At 40.6% G+C, this 19,015-nt stretch overlaps 1 protein-coding gene across 9 annotated transcripts in view; it reads left to right on the top strand.

The window, feature by feature from the left end:
* The window catches only part of TPK1 (thiamin pyrophosphokinase 1), a 352,656-nt gene that overhangs the window by 204,397 nt on the left and 129,244 nt on the right, over positions 1-19,015 (top strand). For 7 of the 9 annotated variants that reach the window (XM_032592472.1, XM_030308673.1, XM_030308680.1 and 4 more), the window contains one exon: positions 12,366-12,512. The exons of the other annotated variants lie outside the window; for them this stretch is intronic. In XM_032592472.1, the coding sequence (XP_032448363.1) occupies positions 12,366-12,512 (147 nt within the window). The remainder of the gene's footprint in view (positions 1-12,365; positions 12,513-19,015) is intronic. 9 annotated transcript variants of the gene reach the window in all.

Raw genomic sequence — 19,015 nt, 5'->3', positions numbered from 1 at the left:
GCTGTCAGCACAGAGCCCGATGCGGGGCTGGAACTCACTGACCACGAGATCATAACCTGAGCTGAAGCCAGACACTTAACTGACTGAGCCACCCAGGTGCCCCAAGAACAAAGCATTTCTGACCAAAGTCAGTCTGTTTGCAAAAAGGTTTGGACAATTATCTGTCTCTTCTTACCTTTCTCAGTAGGTGGAAATAAGTACAGGACATAGGTACAAGCTCACGTCCGAGTTTCCACAGAGTGGGAAGAATGACAGTTCAGTGTTCTTTCAAATATCCGTCTTCAGTAGGGAAACATGTATGTTAGAGAATTCTTAGCCCGAGTGAAAAGTATCTGATCCATTTCAAATAGGATGCTCAAGAATGCAGAAGGGAATTTTTTATTCATTGACCAAGCAATCATTTAGCTTCTTTGGACAAAATTGATAATATGCAAATTGTAATAGCCTTTCAAAGTGTACTTGCAAATAGCTAATTGTTTCTGAATATGATATAAATGATATTTTGATTTTTTTATTTTACACTAAACATCAACTATGTTGAAGATACTATGTGCGGTGTTTTGGCTATTCTAAACCATAAGAAATTCATTTTTCCATTTCTCAGGACCCCATAACTCAAAAGGAATACCTTTGAATACATTTTCCCGAGAAAAATCTTCATATCCTGATAGTGTGAGAGGTTTGGAGACCATGATTACCTCCATTGGATTTATAATACCCATGTACTTATTTATACAAACTGTGACTTTCTATAATTATACTTACTCGTGAATATATTCCTGACTCTTCAAAGAATTTAATTTTCAGCAGAGATAATAGAATAAAATCATGTAAAATATCCATCAGTGTGTTTGTTTATTCCATCCAACTCTCCTTGGCGCTTACTTCCTGATACAGAGAAATGTGAACACATACAAATTAGCTCTTGCCATCCCTTGGTGTATTTACTTGGGAAGGAAAAATAACACGTTTCCACATTTTTGTCTATATCACAGTGTTGTTTTGTTTGTATGAAAAAGATGCCTCGTCCCCAGGGATCTCCCTGATATGGCTTGAGCCTGTAGTCCAATTAATCAAGGAAATATTAGTACTCAGTACGGATCTGTAAGGGAAGACAGAACTATTACTAAAACCAGGCTTGAAATGTTTGAACTAAAAAAATTCTAAGCTTTGTCTAGGGCCAGCCAAAAACGCATTGCATCATTCTGGGAATGAACTCACTCATTGTCCTATACTCTCTCATGAGCAGCGTACCTGAAATTAAAGTGCTTCACGCATTCTTAATGGCAGTCTGAGTGTAAACAAAAAAAATTCACACCGCGTGTACAGTAAGAGCTCTAAGGATGAGAACTGTTCACAGAAATCGTCAGATTACATTTACAGTTACAAAGATGGTTTGTGATCAACATGGAGAATCTTTAGTCTCTAGATACGGAATCTGAATTTTGATCCATGGGTAATGGTAACCCATTAAAAACTTTTGAATGGAAAACCATAAGATAATTTAGAAAAATAGAGTAGTGGTTGTGTGCAAGCTGAATTAAAGGACAGAGATGACAGGGACAGTAATAATAGAACCAATTAAAGGATGCTTTGAAGAATAACTCTTTAGTCATTTTCCCCATCAAGAATTTGAGAAAGGAATAGGGGCCATAAAAATAGACAAGGTGGATACTGGATAATGATTTGGAATTGTTTGCCAAAGAGTTACAGCTTAAAAACTGTAACCATTCGGCTAACCAAAGTCTGTTATAAATATCCAGCCCTACTATTAAGTATTACAGGTTGAAAAATGCAAACTAAATGAGGTGTAGTTTCTAACTCTAATACTGTGCAGCCTTCAGAATAGTTATTTTAGTTAAGCAGATTATCCTGATATGTTGTCAGTGATGCTGTAATTGAAGTCTGATGGGACCCACGAGGAGCCTGTTGGGAGTGAACCTTGTGCTGTGTCCACTGTCCTTGGGCAAGACAGATGAGGGGCTAGCCAGAGTGAGGGGAGGGTTCCATTCTGAGTGTTGAAGGTTAAGGGTGAAACTCGTAGGTTTGGGATGTCAAAGGGTAGACAACAGTGCAAGTACTAATCACACACACAAGCCAACAGAGAACGAAGTAGTAGGGGAGGAGACCCCGCGCGCGCACACACACACGCGCACACACACACACACACACACACCCTTCCCCTTCCTGGGATGGATCAGTCTCTCCTGGGTGCCTCCATTGCTCACTTGCAGACAGTGTGTCCAAGAGCTCCACCAGCAAGAGTTCCTTCCAGTCTGCACGAGACGTTGGAGTCCCCGGTGCTGAGCTCTCCAGCAAGGCATAGGTCGCCATGGTCAATGAGTGTGTACACGGCCAGGGTTTTTACGCTGAAACTTGTAGCGGGGGATTGTGGGTTATAGCTCAGGAGTCTTATTACGTGCATCCTTCTCACTGCCTCCGTAGTTTTTCCCTCAAATGCAGACAAGCTTGGATACACTGATCAATTTTCAGTGATATAAATATGTTTTTCTCCTCCCTTTTTAAAAAAACTTTTCTCTAAAATGACATGTTCAAAAACAAGTTTTGTATAAACATGTTGATGACATTTCCTTTTTTTAATACATTTTTTAAGTTTATTTTGAGAGAGAAAGAGTGTGTGTGTGTGAGCAGGAGAGGGGCAGAGAGAGAGAGAGAGAGAGAGAGAGAGAGAGAGAGAGAGAGAATCCCAAGCAGGCTTCACACTGTCAGTGCAGAGCCTGATGCGGGACCTGAACCCACAAACTGTGAGATCACTACCTGAGCCGAAATCAAGAGCTGGACACTTAACCGGCTGAGCCACCCAGGTGCCTGATTTTTATGACATTTCTTAATAAGAGCATATTCGCAATTTGACAAAATTGGAAACGATACTCTGTTCAAATTCTTTTTTTTTTTTTTTTTTTTTTTAGAAAGTGGAAGTAGGCATCCTTTGAAAAGTGCTTACACGAATCACACACTTCACCCTGAATTTTCTTAGACCTCTCATCTGTGAACGGAAAACTCATGGTCTCGCCATTGGAAGTGACATTATTTCTTTCTGACTCCAACAGGCTTACATTAAACCATGACTCCGTTATCCTTGTTGAAATTTAAATGGGATCCCTGTAGTAGTATTTTCATGAGCCTCCATTCAGCTAAGTATATTCTATGTTTGTGAGTACAGTATGTCCTTATACTATAAGATCTGTGGTCTTTAATTTCCTTGGTGTCTCACTGTACTTTTTATCAATCACTGGAGTTATTTTATAGGCCTATGAAAACATTTTCGCATTGATGATTTTTTGGGTCACTTTATTGCTTTCGCTCTATCTTTATCCGACTTTTTCCTTCATGGCCTGTGTTGGATTTTCCATCTTTAAAGTATCAGACAGTTGGACCAAAGAATCTCATGATTCTATTCAAGCCTAACTGTAGTACAGTACAGATCTTTGAAAGGGAACAGAAGCTTAATATTCACGTCTATGTTTTTTGAGTCCCTAGTGTTTACTTTTGTTAAGTTGGCTATGCTAATGTTAGTTGTAATTCTCAAACAGTAGGGTAGACACGTCTTGGTTTATGAGTGTATTCTTGGTGTAATTACTTACATTGTCCCCTTTTTGCTTTCAACAGTGTCTCAGTTTGTGTGTTAAATTGTAAGGACACCCTATATATCAGGGAGAGCCGTAAAGAAATTGTCCATTTGTGCAACTCTAGAATTCAATTTATGAAAAGTGAATGTAATTAAAATATGCTGACAGCCACTGTCTCTGCTATGGACTTCATGTGTGCTGTATCTAAGATTTTTTGAGGACAAATGGATAAAACATAGTGTTTATTTACTGAAAGGTTTTTAAAGTTATAAAAGGAAAATGACGTTGCTTTTCCTTTTAGTTCTTCTCTGCCTCTCAACCAGTCTTGTCATGATTCTATTAAGGCAAGTCGCGCGAAGCTAAGGTGTTCATTTATTTTCTAAACAAAATAGATACAGTTATGATTTAACCAGTTATGGTGGAAGCCAGAGAACCTTATGTGGGCTGTTGGAAGTGAAAGGAATCTTGAAAAATATGTTCCACGAATCTGGTCTATCCCTTTACCTTTATAGATGAGCCACTACATCACAAGGAAGTTTCATAAGTTGTATGTGGTTTCCTGGCTTTTAAAAGAATATACCACACTATGGTCAGATCTCCAATATAGTAGTCCAGGGTTTCACAGTTCCTTTTGCTAGACACGATTGCATATGAAAGGCCAAAGGCAACCCTATTTCACACCACTCTCCCTTGCTAATAAGACTGTGACCGCGCTTGTTTAGAATTACAGCTATTGGATCCTTGGTACATCACAACCAGTAGAAAACATGTCAGCCTCTGAGACTGGCCGCCATTCGTTAGAGAATAGGAGGCATATTCAAAACTAAATGTCTGGCCCTAGACTCTGTATGCCCTGCCTGCTAGTGCCCTCCGAAATTCATGGTCTATCCTCACTAAAATCTCCTATATTCGCTATGTCTTTATAACTAACTCCAACACAAACTGGGCTTTTCCCCGAGGACCGCAATTCTCCGCAGCCACAGGAGTGCTTTTGTTTGGTTTCTCCCACTACTTTTTCTAGAATGGGCTCTGGAAGTAGCAGTAGCTGTCCTCCCTGCTTTTTGCTGTTTTTAGATTTGTGCTGTCCAAAACTCTAACCACTAGTCACTTGAGTACTTGAAACGTAGCTGATTCAAATTGACATGTGTTATTAGTGTGAAATACATTCAGGATTTTGGAGACCAAGTATGGAAAAAAAATGTAAAATATTTTGTTATTTTTACCAGCTTTATTGAGATATAGCTGACATATAATAATGTATAAGTTTAAGGTGTACAGCATGATTTTGACACACACATGTAGTACAAAATGATTAGCATAGTAGAGTTGGCTAACCCCTCCATCACCCCACATAATTGCCTCTTATTTTGTTTTGAGTTTTTCATATGGTGAGAACATTTAAGGCTTATTCTCTTCACAGCTCTCAAGTATATAGTACAATATTGGTAACTTCAGTCACCATGCGGTACAGTAGATCCCCAGAGCTTACTCATCTGATAACTGGAAGTTTGTGCCCTGTGACCAACATCTTTCATTTCCCCGCCACCAGCCCCTGGCAACCATCACTGTACTCTCTGTTTCTAGGAGTTTGACTTTTTTTAGATTCCACATATGAATGAGATCGTGTAGTATTTGTCTTTCTGAGTCTGACTTACTTCATTTAACATAATGCTTTCACGGTCCACCTGTGTAATTCTTACTGGTAGGATTTCCTTTTTTCTGTGGCTGAATAATACTCCATTCTGTGTGTGTGTGTGTGTGTGTGTGTGTGTCTTTATTCATTCATTGGATACTTAGTTGTTTCTTTACCTCAGCAATTGTGAATAATGCTGCAATGAACATAGGAATGCAGATACCTCTTCAAGATCCTGATTTCATTCTTTTTGGATGTATAATGAGAACTAATTTACATTTCTCTGATGATTAGTGATGTTTGGCATCTTTGCATGTACCTGTTGGCCGTGTGTATGTCTTTAGAATATGGCTAGTCAGCTCCTCTGCCCATTTTTTAGTCAGGTTTTTTGGGGTTTTTTTGTTACTGAGTTACGAGTTCCTTATATATTTTGGATCTTAATTTCTCATCAGATAAAATGAATTGCAAATATTTTCTTCTTTATGTTGCCTTTTCCTCTTGTGGATTGTTTATTTTGCTCTGCAGAAGCTTTTTAGTTTGATGTAACCCCACTTATTTTTGCTTTTTTTGCTTGGGCTTTTAGTGTCCTATCTAAAAAACAGTTGACGGGGCGCCTGGGTGGCTCAGTCGGTTAAGCATCCGACTTCAGCTCAGGTCACGATCTTGCGGTCCGTGAGTTCGAGCCCCGCATCGGGCTCTGGGCTGATGGCCCAGGGCCTGGAGCCTGCTTCCGATTCTGTGTCTCCCTCTCTCTCTGCCCCTCCCCCGTTCATGCTCTGTCTCTCTCTGTCTCAAAAATAAATAAATGTTAAAAAAAATATATAAAAAACAGTTGACAAGACCAACATCAAGGGTCTTTTTTCCTATGTTTTCTTCTAGGGATTTTATAGTTTCAAGTCTTACGTTTAAGTCTTCACTTTATTTTGAGTTAATTTTTGTGAGAGGTATAAGATAGGGGTTCAATTTTATTCTCCTGCATTGATCAGTTTTCCTAACACAGTGTTTTTTTTTTTTACTGTTTATTTTTGAGAGAGCAGGGGAGGGGCAGAGAGAGAGGGACAGATGACCTGAAGCAGGCTCTGGGCTGCTGACAGCAGTGAGCCTGATATGGGGCTTGGACTCACAAACGGCGAGATCATGACCTGAGCCGAAGGTGGACACTCAGTTGACTGTGCTACCCAAGTGCCCCCTCAGTGTTTTTAACACAGATTTCATTTTATAATGATATTTTAGATATATTGCATTAAAATCTTTTAAAATTAATTTTACCTCTTTTTTTTAAAAATGTAGCTGTGAGAAGCATTTACAGCTGCCCGTGTGTCTCCCCTTATATCCACGTTGGACAGTGCTTGTTGTATTCCATTCCTCTTTTGCCCTAAAAACTCTAGTTCTCAACCTCATGGCATCAGATTTTATCACCCTCATTACTCACTGCTGTGGTCCTCGTTGTGGCAGTCCTGGTCATTTCCCTTCATGTCTTGGTCAAGTTAACATCTAGGTCATCAATATTTTCTCCGACAATATTGTCCCAATTCATGGTAAATTCCGTATATACTTGAATGAACCTTCCAGCACACAGACCTCTTGTTTCCTTAAATGTATCCCGTCTGACTTATTTATTTTTTTTTAACTATGACAATACCTACACTTTGTTGATACCAAATTTTTATAAACCCTCTCTCATCTCTATTTTGCCCCTTCGACTACCTTTCTTGTTCCCGGACTCCAGCAATTCTTCGACTCCACCAGCACTCTGATCCGTTCATTGGTCATGCTCTTTTACTCTCCATCCATCCTGTTTCAGTCCTCTATGTATTCAAAAAATATTTACTGGACACCTCTTACGTGCCATGCTTCATTCTGAGTGGCAGAGATAGAAAATCTCTGCCGTCATGTTGCTTTTAGTCCTCTTGGCGTGACAAATAATAGGACAGGCTAAATTAGTAAGATATTTACCATGGTATTGGATAATAAGAGCTGCCAAGGAGAAAATGTAAGTCAGGAAATGGGGATACAAACCGTTGGCGTGGGGGTGGGGAATTTTTAAAAGAATAGCTAGCGAAGAAAGTAAATGAGTTAGCCGAGTGAGTATCTGGGGCTAATGCATTCTAGGAAAAAAAAAAAAAAAACTACAAATGCAAAGTCCTTGGAGTAATAGCGACTCTGGTATACTCCAGAAACAGGAAAGAAGTAGGCTGGAGAAGAGAGGAAGAAGGGAAGAGAAGTAGAGGGTAAGATCAGAGAGACAGCTGGATCTCAGATAGGGCAGGGCTTTATAGATCCTAATGGAAAATACTGTAAAACCATTGGAGGATTTTGAGCAGAAGAATGTGATAACCTGACGTTAGAGGCTTGTAGTATTTCGAGGGCCGTCTAATGGTGGCTTACCCCCTCTGACGATTTTGGTGGCTTGAGCCGTACTTGTGATGAGGTTGTAAGCGTTGAGAAGAGGAGAAATTCTGGATACATACTGACTTTGGGAATACATGGATCATGTCATTCCTCTGCGCAAAATAGCTCCCCCTTTAATGCCAGTAAGCATCAGGGGCTTAAGAATGTCTTAACGAGTCTCTGCGAATCCGACACTTACGTTTTACTCTGATTTCTCCTAATTTCTCATTTAATTTTAGCAGCTAGCCCTCTGATAGTCTTTGAAAATGCCTGGGGCCACGTTGCTGCTTCATGGTCTTAGTAAAGCCTGCTGTCTGGAGAATCCTGCCCCAGGTATCCATGCACACGGCCACCTCCCTCTTCTCTTTTGGGTCTTTGTGCTACTCTTACCACTTGTGCAACACAGTCTGCTCTAGCTCCTACTTAAAGACGAAGCATCATCCCAACCTGTCATTTTTGGTCTCCTTTCTCCTGCTCTGTTATTCTCCAATTTTACCACCATTTCACATCCTAACTAATAGACTGACTATGTATGTCAGTCAGTTGCGTATTATCCTCCACCTGAATGTGAACTCCATGAAGGCAGGGGTTTTTGTCTCCTTTACTGATAATGTCCTGAATGTTTATTATGGTACCTAACACGTGGTAGATGATGAGTAAATATTACCAGAAGTAGTAGCAAATACGAAATAAGTTAACTCTTTTCAAAAGCCGAGGACTATTTGAACACTTGCTAAGTAGGAAAGTACTATTTTATAGGAGTTAGATGATGTTAACTTAGCCTCATTAGCTTTTTGCCTCTCTGGTTATTTATTCAGTTTTTCCCAAAGCCTTTATATGCTTAAGGGAAGCTCAGTAATTACTTGTTGTCTACTCTGTTGCAAACACTGCGGCTGGCATCTGGGATACATGAGCCTCCTCTAGGAGGAGAGCTACTGCAGTATATCAACAGTTATAATCAAGTGCACTGGGTGTGTTGTAAAGGATAATTACGTTACTGAAGTCTGGAGTGTTGATGATCCATCTGATCCAGACGCAGAGAAGCATGTGGAATTGAAAGGTTATTATACTTCCAGGCCCTGGAGAGGAAGGGGCGTGCCATGCAGGGGTCCACATGGGAGGAGTGCCGAGTGAGCAGGCTCAATCAAACAGGTCCAGGAGCCAGAGGATAGAGCGAGGGTCCATGGGAAGTGGCTTACTAGGGGGTCGGGGTTGGGTATACAAGCAAAAGAGTGAGTCAGTTTCATTGGCGTGTTCGAATGTCACTAGGTCACCATCACGGGAGGGCAAGCAGGGGGAACTTGTGACAGGGACCAGCCTTTATCACTCTGTGCACCTGGTTGCCGGGGCCAGGTCTCACAGCCTGTCTAGTAAGAAGGTGGAGACCTCAGGAAATCAAAAGTTTTAAAAATTTACAACACACTGGGTGATACTAGAAATAAACACACAAGGCTTTGGATCCACAGAGAAAAGGCACCCTGGCAGTCTGTAAACAGTCCATTTCGGATTGAATGCTTTCCCAGTGGCATTGTAGTCCTAAAGACAGAAGTCTGGCCTCTTAAAACCTAGGTAAGCGTGCAGGGCTGGTGTCTGTCTCCCTCCTATCTCTGTGAATATCAGATGCCCTACTTACAGCCAGAACCAGAACCCTCCCCCACCCAGCCTGCAGCCTGCATTGAACCTCTAATGTTTTTAATCAGTCTTGCTAAATACTTCCTGTAGGGAGAATGAGTAGTGATGAGAAGTAATCTTGCGGCTTCTTTATTCTGAAAAATTCAATCACTGATCTACAGATACTGCTTATTCATCATGATACCCCAGTGTAGAAGATGGGGATTAAATTTCAGCCTTAAAGGTTGTGGGATCCCTCAAGGCTTAGAGTATGGTAATGAAAAATTGAGAACCTAAAAAAGGGATTCCAGAATCTGCATAGTGAATAAACTCTCACCAGGCCTTGCTTCTGATGTGAATTTAGGATTATGTGCATAGGAATATGCCATGTGCTTTTCACTGGAGCCTTAGTGCTTTGTCTATATTTCACATGTAACTCCTTTTCATGTCCTTTTCTTCAGTTTCAAGCAAATTCTCTTTAGTTTCTTGAGGTCATATGTGATTTCTGGGCCTTTCTTCACTGGTCTTACTAAGTATGTAAGTACTAGGAAGGCCTCCTGGTTACAATTAGAAGCCATTGACCTGACTCGATACTCTAAACAGAAGCTGTCTCCTTGGCAGGTCTATGCCTGGTTGCTTACCAGTGACCCCCTGCCTCTGAAGGTGAGCGCATGTCCCTATCTTTGCCTTTGTATTCAGAGTAATACATGTTTCCCAGGATCCATGGTCTTCCTGGACCCCAACTCTAATTCTGTGAGTTCTTGAAAGATCTCCAAAACTAGCTATTAGGTCCTTCACATGCGTGGTACGCTTGTCTTAAAATATGCTGACTTGAGCATGAAGCCACCTTATCTAAAGTAAAAATTCCCGTTCTTCCTACACTCCGGTAAAGTCAGAAATAGAAAATTCATTTCAAATGTCTTGGCTCTTGTATGTAATTTTCCTTTTGTGCTTTTGTGGGACCGCATTCTGATTTACATGTTCTCACAGTATGGCAGTGAATCTGTTTCTTTCTTACGTGGATGTGTCCTTTCTTACAGTGTCTCCACTTACTTATTCATCAAGCACTTTGCTGTCTTGTGTTAGGCATTGTTACCCGGGCTGTCACATTGGAACCAGAGGACACAGCCTTTGGCTTCGTGGACTTTCGACCACTTATTGTTCCTCTAAGAACCATACAGGTCATATTGGTGCTTGGTTAACATACTATTCTTTTAAAATCATGGTGTCTTGGGGCACCTGGGTGGCCCAGTTGGTTGAGTGTCCAACTCTTGATTTTGCCTCAGGTCATGATCTCAGGTTCGTGAGTTCGAGCCCCACTTCTGGCTCTGCACTGACCGCACAGAACCTGCTTGGGGAGTTTTCTCTCTCTGTGTCTCTCTCCCCCTTCTCTCACTCATATGTGCTCTTTCTCAAAGTAAATCAATTTTAAAATAAACAAATAAAAATAAAATCATGGCGTCCCTCTGACGAAATGTTATTTAAGCCCTTTTCTCATGAACTATTGTAAAAACCTGAAAACCAATACTCCCAATATTTTTAATTAAAAAAAAATTTTTTTTAATGTTTATTTGTTTTTGAGAACGAGAGAGACAGCACAAGCAGGGGAGGGGCAGAGAGAGAGGGAAACACAGAATCCAAAGCAGGCTCCATACTCTGAGCTGTCAGCACAGAACCCAACTCAGGGCTCAAACCCACGAACTGTGAGATCATGACCCAAGCTGAAGTCAGACGCTTAAATTGACTGAGCCATCCCAGTGCCCCCCAATACTCCCTATTTTTCAACGATTTCTGTTTTATTCCAGATAGAGTGATTATTATAGTCAGTTTTTATTGCTTGTAAGGTTTTCTTACAGTATTTTAATTAAGTTCTTTAATACTTCCTCTTCCATGATGAATATACCAACTTTGACTATGTTGTTGCATTATAAGGTTAGGATGATCGCAAGAAGGCAAGTAGGGTCAAGGGAAGAGACAGTGCCTCCAGCTCTGTTCTCCGGGAGCCTTTTGGTACCTGCTCTGTGCAGGAGAAGGTTACTCCACCCCTCTCATTCCTTGCAGCCCGTTTTCACCTTTAGTCTTACATAGAAGGAAAGCAGCACGGTAATTTTATATACAAATATCCTGGAAATATATTTTCAACAAAAGGGGACCATTTAAATGAATTACACTTTAGTTACAGGAAATGCTATCTTGAAAACATTAAGTGAAGAAATAACATCAAACTACAGGTAACAATCACAAAAATGTTAATATAACTGTAATAATACCCAAAATGATAAAGGCAATAGAAGAGTAGCTAATATTTTTATTTATTTTTAAAGTTTGTTCATTTGTTTGTTTGTTTGTTTGTTTTTGTGAGAAAGAAGAGCCGAGCAGAGCGATAGTCCCAAGCAGGCTCTGCACTGACCTGAGGCTCAATCCCACAAACCATGAGATTCTGACCTGAGCCGAAATCAAGAGTAGGACACTCAACAGACTGAGCCACCCGGGCACCCCAGTAGCTAATATTTTTTAAGCAATCGCTATGTCACGAACAGGTTCTAGATGCTTTACACTTAATTCTTTTGATTACTTCATCAAACCCCACAGCAACCTTATCAGGTGGCAAACACCATCCAACTTTTCCATGTGAGCGTAAAAATGAAGTACTGTGAGTTTAGGCAACATTGCTAGGTTCAGTGAAAAGATGATACCCATCCTCAAGACACTTGGATTCTAATGGTGTGACAAACCTGTGAAACAAGCGTGGTGTCTGTCACGAGCCGTGTGTTACCAGGGAAGACGCCACAGGTTCACGACGGGATTCCACCAATTGTGAAACCAGAGAAGATTCCACATGGAAGAAACACGTGAACAGAGTTGTAAAGAAAGGACTGCCTAGTGTTTCGGGTGAACAGGCAGATGGGAAAAAGCTAAAAAGAGTTGGTCTCAAAATGGGACTGCCACCCACCAATTATGTGACTATGCACAAGTAGCTTTAATCCTTCATCTGAACAACAGAAATGATATCTACTATTTCTTTATGGCTTATCAAGTAAAATACAGTTGATTGAGAGCTCTTTTTGGTTACTAGATACTATTCAGTTATTGAAAACTCTTTAAATACGTGACTCTCCCTTTTGCTTCGCCTTGCTTAGGTAGATGTAATTGTGACCTTGGGAGGTCTCGGTGGGCGTTTTGACCAGATCATGGCATCTGTGAGCACCCTGTTCCAAGTTACTTGCATCACTCCTGTGCCGATTATAATAATCCAAGAGGAATCTCTCATCTACCTGCTCCAACCAGTAAGTGAAGAATAAGTATAATGTCAGCACATTGCTTCCATAAAACTTCTAACATTTGAGTAGACTAGAACGAAACATGAGCCTAGCGTGTGTCTTTGAATTTGACACCTGAGGGAAGTTGACCATGTTTGCTTCATTTTATCATGCCCCGAAAAAAAAAATCGCATAACTTTTAATTAAATTGACTAAGAATTAAATTTAGCCCTTTTGCATTTTGAGCAGCTGAATGTGAATGCCACTTGAGAAACATCTCAACAGAGGAAGCCCAAAGCTTGGCAAATATTTCAAACGGAATTCTCATATATTTTCAGTGCTGTCGTTATAACTGGAAACTGGATTTGATTTTGTTAAGCACTAAAAAAAAATTTTTTTAGCTTTTACTCTTCATAAGTTGCCTGCTTATTAATTTCACTGCTTCAGAATACATTTCTAATGATCAATGTCATTCACTTCCCCTGATGAATATCATGGAAATTTTCTATCGATCCAGTGCTGAGAACAGAATCCTTATTAAATAAACCAGTTTTATAAGGTTGATCAGTGGGCTCCTCTAGAAAAGTAATCGTTTGGTAACGTTTTTAAAAGAGTGGACAGTTGTTCTTCCTTGCCTCTCACTGTCATGTGCTGCTTACAGCGTTGCTCCTGCCCCATCTGCCAGTCTCCCTCTGCAGCGTGCTGTTACCTAGAAATTGTTGTTTGGTTAATATAGTGGGTATCAGGCACACTCCCTGCTGGTCAGCCAGCTTTGCATTTTTTTTTCTGGCTCTTTGTATTGCCTAGCTTTGTTGTTTTCTGGAAAACTTCCTAAGAGGTGTGGAAAGGGAGCTGACGAATTCAGTTTTCAAACTCCATACTCTCCATGGATTTAGTCAACGAACAGTTTATGAAGTGCCTGCTCTTTTTTTTTAATCTTTTTTTTAACATTTATTTATTTTCGAGAGACCGACAGAGACAGAGCACAAGCAGGGGAGGGGCAGAGAAAGAGAGAGGGAGACACAGAATCTGAAGCAGGCTCTGGGCTCTGAGCTGTCAGCACAGAGCCTGATGCGGGGCTCGAACCCATAAACTGTGAGATCATGACCTGAGCTGAAGTCAGACGCTCAACCGACGGAGCCACCCAGGCGCCCCTGGAGTGCCTGTTTATTGCAGTGCTAGGCAGTTGAGGATTCAAAGAAAATACTGACATGATCTTTGCTCTCTAGCACATGTCCAGTGAAGACGTCATTAATAAAAACATAAGATGTAAAGCACGAAGATGAAAGATTATATAATTTGATCATACGTGCAGTAAGGGAAGTCCACCCACGGGCACTCACATTTTATTCACTCCGTTAACTCAACAAATACTTATTGGGTACCTGCTATGTGCCAGGCACTTACCAGGGATACAGAAGCCAACTAAAGAGACAAAAATCCCTTGTTTTCGTGGAACATACATTCTCCTGAGGTTACAGTGCAGCAGAATCCTCCAGGATGAGTGGATGTTTGCTATGGGAGATGATGAGAAAGTCATTTAAGGCAGAAAGGAGACACTAAAGAAAGGTGGAGGCATAAGGTACATTGTAGGATCTGCAGGTAATTCTGCACAGCAGTGTGGAAGATGCTAGAAGATAAGACTAAAAACTACTTTGATTGTGAAGAGCCTTGAATTCCACACAGTGGAGTGTGGACTTTTTCGCTAGAGGTTATGGGATGTCATTAATAGATTTCACTTAGTGGTATGACGTGAGCAGATATGCCTCTTAGATTTCTAATTGTGTATTTGTTAAATACCTATACTTTCCTAACAGTTTCTGAAGGGTTAAAGTTTCTACCATTGTGAATCATTGAGCTTTATTACATTATATATACTATATTGATGATTTGATTGCTTAAGTAGTCAACTGTAACTTGGCTGTATGTAGATATTCTAGTTAATAGATTACAAGTTAGTTGATGCTGTACTAAAATTAAAAAGCAAACTAAAAAATAAAATTGGAAGATTAACTGGTAGAAAAAAATCATATCTGAAAAATGACTTTTGCTCTTAAGAGCTTCTCAGTGTTTCTGGTATCCCTACTATCACTGGAATGTGTGTAATTTTGGACTTCCTAAAATGCGTTCAGCTTGAGATTCCTTGGATTTCCGCCCTCTGCAGATGCTGTCTGTCATCCGTTTGGGAAACTCTCAGCCATTATTTTTTCAATATTGTCTCTGCCCTGTTCTCCTTCTCCCTTCCTCTGTAACTCTGCTTAACTGTACCTGAGATGCTCTAATTGTATCCTGTCCATCTCAGCACTTCTCTTTCATATCTTCTGTGCCGTAACCTCTCTGGGCTTCACTCGGAAGCTCATCACCTGTGTTCCACATCACCCTTCTGCTTCAGCCGTGTCTGTTTTGCTGCTAAAACCATCCACGGTGTTTAAAATTCCTGCCATGATTCTTCTTTCTTGTATGCCTGTCCTCTCGTCACTGTTTCAAGATTCTTTCCTAAAACATAATTGTCATACTTATTTTATGGTCAAGAATAATTCCAGTACCTGTAGTTCTTTGTAAGCCCGCTGTCTTTTGTATTCATTTTTGCTTCTATATTTTGTCAACTCGATTCCTTCTGTGTGTTGTGAATTTTGGCAATGACCTTATATTTCTGGGAACTTTACCTGTGGGAATTGTTTGAAGTGTGAGTTAAAAGTGAGTCCAAGGGGGAGTTTAGAGCAGACTCCCAACCCAGTTATTCACAGGCATTAACAACTCAGGACATCTTGCTGGAGACTTTTTGACCATCTATGTGGTGTGAATTCTGAAGGCAGTATGTCCCGAGTTGGACTTCCGGTTACAGGTGCTCATGGGAGACTTGCTCCCTCTTCTCAGCTACAGGGTGCCTGGGTTTGGTCAGGGTTTTCCTGGCGGTCCAGTGGAAGTGTTATTTATATTCATCTTACACTGAGAGTCTCTGCCTTATCTCGTGCACTCTCCTGCACTCACACCTTGGAGAGGCCTTGGGCTTTGTCTCCTGATGACTTTCTGTACTTGGATGTCTTGGAAACCAAAGCTCAAGTTCATCTGCTTTGGTAAACACCAAGTATTTCAGAGGTGAAAGTTAGATGTGGTGTTCAGTCCAACCTTAGTTTTTGGCTTCTGAGTATTCTTAAAACAAAAAAAAAAAAACACAGATGTTTGATGCATTTTAAAAGATTCTTTTTAATTTTTTTCTAGCACTTTTTATTGCTTTAAGTTGGTCAGGATGCTAATTTATCATAGTGTCTCTGTAAGACAGGTCTTACCCTGCCTGTGTTGCAGGAATAATTAACTCCCAATCTCAGAGGTTTAACTGAGATTGAGTTTTTAAAGTTTTTTTTCTCATCAGTGGAGTATCTGGTCTGGTTTCGGCGGCTTCCTCCATTTTATATCTAAGCCAACTGGAAGAAATTGCAGCATCTGGAGGAAAAGATTGCTAGAAAGTGGCACTGCATGTTTCTAAAGGCCAGGCCTGGCCATGTTTATATCACCTTTGGTGGGAATACAGTGACACTCCCCAGCCCACTGCAAGGCCTTCTGGGAAAGGAAGGGGGTGGTCAGGGAGAGGAATCGCTTTGTGAGCACAGAGCGTGGTCTCTCTCAAACCGCCAGCAACTGAAGTTGGGGATGAAAAGTCTGGAATCATGACCTTAGATCATTTCTAGGAGTATAATTTTTTTCTCATTTATACGATATGCTAAACTTTGATTAGTTGTGAAAACAGAATCCTCCTGGGGCACCTGGGTGGCTCAGTCAGTTGAACCTCCAGCTGTGGCTCAGGTCATGATCTCACGGTCTGTAAGTTCAAGCCCCACATCAAGCTCTGTGCTGACAGCTCAGAGCCTGGAGCCTGCTTTGGATCCTGTGTTTCCCTCTCTCTCTCTGCCCCTTCCTCACTTTTGCTCTGTCTCTCTCACTCTCTCTCTCAAAAATAAATAAACATTAAAAAAATAAAATAAAATGAAAACAGAATCCTCAGTTCTCCAAACATAATTATCATTGCAAGTGTACCTGTATAGCCTACATGCCCCAAAACAATGCCTTCTGGATCCTCTTTCTGGTCATTGTAATTGTGTCTCATTTGCCTCTCCTAAGAAAGTAATTATTACATAGTGTGGGGCACAAAGCTCTGCATGATCACACCCCCTGTCATGTAGTGGGGTGACGGTATTTAGCATAGACTTCGCCTCTTGCTTTACCAGTCCTGGCCTTGCTCCTGTTTGGCACTCAGTTCCAGAGAAATCTTCCCAGAGACACATACTAGGTTCCTGCTTTTCAGTTCCTTTTAGGAAGAGACCACTAAGACAATTTAGTGATATAAATGCAAAAGTCAAAATGAGTGTGTTTGAGGGTTTAGGATATGAACAATCTTATGTTGTATTGTATATATTGTATATATATTGTATCCATGATCCCTCCCTGACTTCAGCTCTGTCTCTTTCTCTCTCTCTCTTTCAAAACTAAATAAACATTTAAAAAAATTTAAAAACTCGGGGCGCCTCGGTGGCTCCGTCGGTTACTTAACCAACTTCAGCTCAGGTCATGATCTCACAGTCTGTGAGTTTGAGCCCCACGTCGGGCTCTGTGCTGACAGCTCAGAGCCTGGAGCCTGCTTTGGATTCTGTGTCTCCCTCTTTCTCTGACCCTCCCCTGTTCATGCTCTGTCTCTCTCTGTCTCAAAAATAAATAAACATTAAAAAAAATTAAACGATGTCTACAGTTACTGTTCGTTAACAGGATTGATCATAATCATCATCACGATGGACAGAAGAAACCTCATAACTTGAAATTGAAACTGTTTTCAAATATTGTGGAACTAGGGCCCAAGAAAATCAATCCGGTATGCTTCAGTGCCAAATAAAGAATGGTTAAAATTTTTTTAATGTATTTTTTTAATTGAAAGTCAACAAATAGCTGTTTTTGAAAAGGAAGTTAACTTTGGGGCTTTTACAAGAAGCATCTAATTTGAGCTTCATAACAATACCACAAGGAAAGCAGGACAGATAGGACTCTATGCTTTCTACTACATTACATTTCTTCTTTCTTGGGGCTAGTGGACTAACATGCAAATAGCGAGCTCTTTTTAAAAACTTTCTTTTTTAATGTTTACCTATTTTTGAGAGAGAGAGAGAGAGCGAGAGAGCGTGAGCAGTGGGGTTGGGGGGCAGGGGCAGAGAGAGAGAGAGAAACAGAATTGAACCAGGCTCTGGGCTCTGAGCTGTCAGCACAGAGCCCATCGTGGGGCTTGAACTCAAGAACTGTGAGATCGTGACCTGAGCCAAAGTCGGATGCTTAACCGACTGAGCCACCCAGGCACCCCAACAAATAGTGAACTCTTACAACAAGTTACAGTTCATAGGCTGGTGATTATCCATAAACAATGTTTTACTGAGTGGCCAGTTGATGTGTGTATATATGTCTGTGTGTGTGTGTGTGTGTGTGTGTGTGTGTGTGTGTGTGTATGTATTATCCACAACATTATTTTCAATAAGATAAATTTGAGGTACACTTTAAGGGTATATCCCACCTTGTACCCCTATATTAAAAATAACTGAATTTTCTTCAAGTATGACAAAATCTACATACAACAAGAATTTTTATCATTTAAGAAGATTAAGTAAGATTACCTTTGAGCTTTGCTAAAATACATTAGAAATGGTAAAAATTCAATGTAAGTGTTAATTATTATGAGTATTATTTTTCAGAGCATTGTTTTCTAGAATTGATTCTATAACTATAGATTGTCTGACATTGAAGATAATAGGAGACATGAGACATGGGAACTGTTTTTTTTTTTTTTTTTGATACTTGTTTTGGTGCTGTGCTAGGCTAAGAGAACTCATCTGTGTGGTTTTTTTTAATGTCTGTTTTTGAGAGAGAGTGACTGAGTGTGGGTGGGGGAAGGGCAGAGAGAGAGAGAGAATGGGACACAGAATCCGAAGCAGGCTCCAGGCTCTGAGCTGTGAGCACAGAGCCCAATGTGGGGCTTGAACTCCTGAACCTTGAGATCATTCCCTGAGCCTAAGTCAGACGCTTAACTGACTGAGCCCCCCAGGTGCCCCTCATCTGTGTCTGTTAAGTGGCTAGGATAGCCCGAGACCATGGGACTGAAACATGCCTTTTTTGATCTTTATTAAAAAGCCACCCCAACCCTCAAATCATCTTAGCATTTCTGTAATAATCTACGTGTGAGACTCTCGAGACTGTTACATAAATAAGTAAGCATCCTTCATTCATGGTTTTTAGGGGCTGACCTGTGTGTCCAGGAGCACTTGCCTTAGGGTTGTCGGGGTTGGTCCAGCCTGAAGTCTTTGGTCTGCATTCTCTTTTGAGTCCCCTTTCTCTGACTCATTTTGCTTACTACAAATTGAATTTTAAAACAAGGAGACAATAGTGTAGTTCCAGATCTTTATGTAGATATTTATATATATGGGCAAATGTTTGAAATTTTTTAGCTGGTTGATTTTGAAACATATAATGTCTTTTATATTAGGTTTTGACATACC

The sequence above is a fragment of the Lynx canadensis genome, chromosome A2 (assembly GCF_007474595.2).
Source record: "Lynx canadensis isolate LIC74 chromosome A2, mLynCan4.pri.v2, whole genome shotgun sequence".
In the NCBI taxonomy this organism is placed as follows: domain Eukaryota; kingdom Metazoa; phylum Chordata; class Mammalia; order Carnivora; family Felidae; genus Lynx; species Lynx canadensis.
This window is presented reverse-complemented; position numbering and strand designations above follow the sequence as displayed.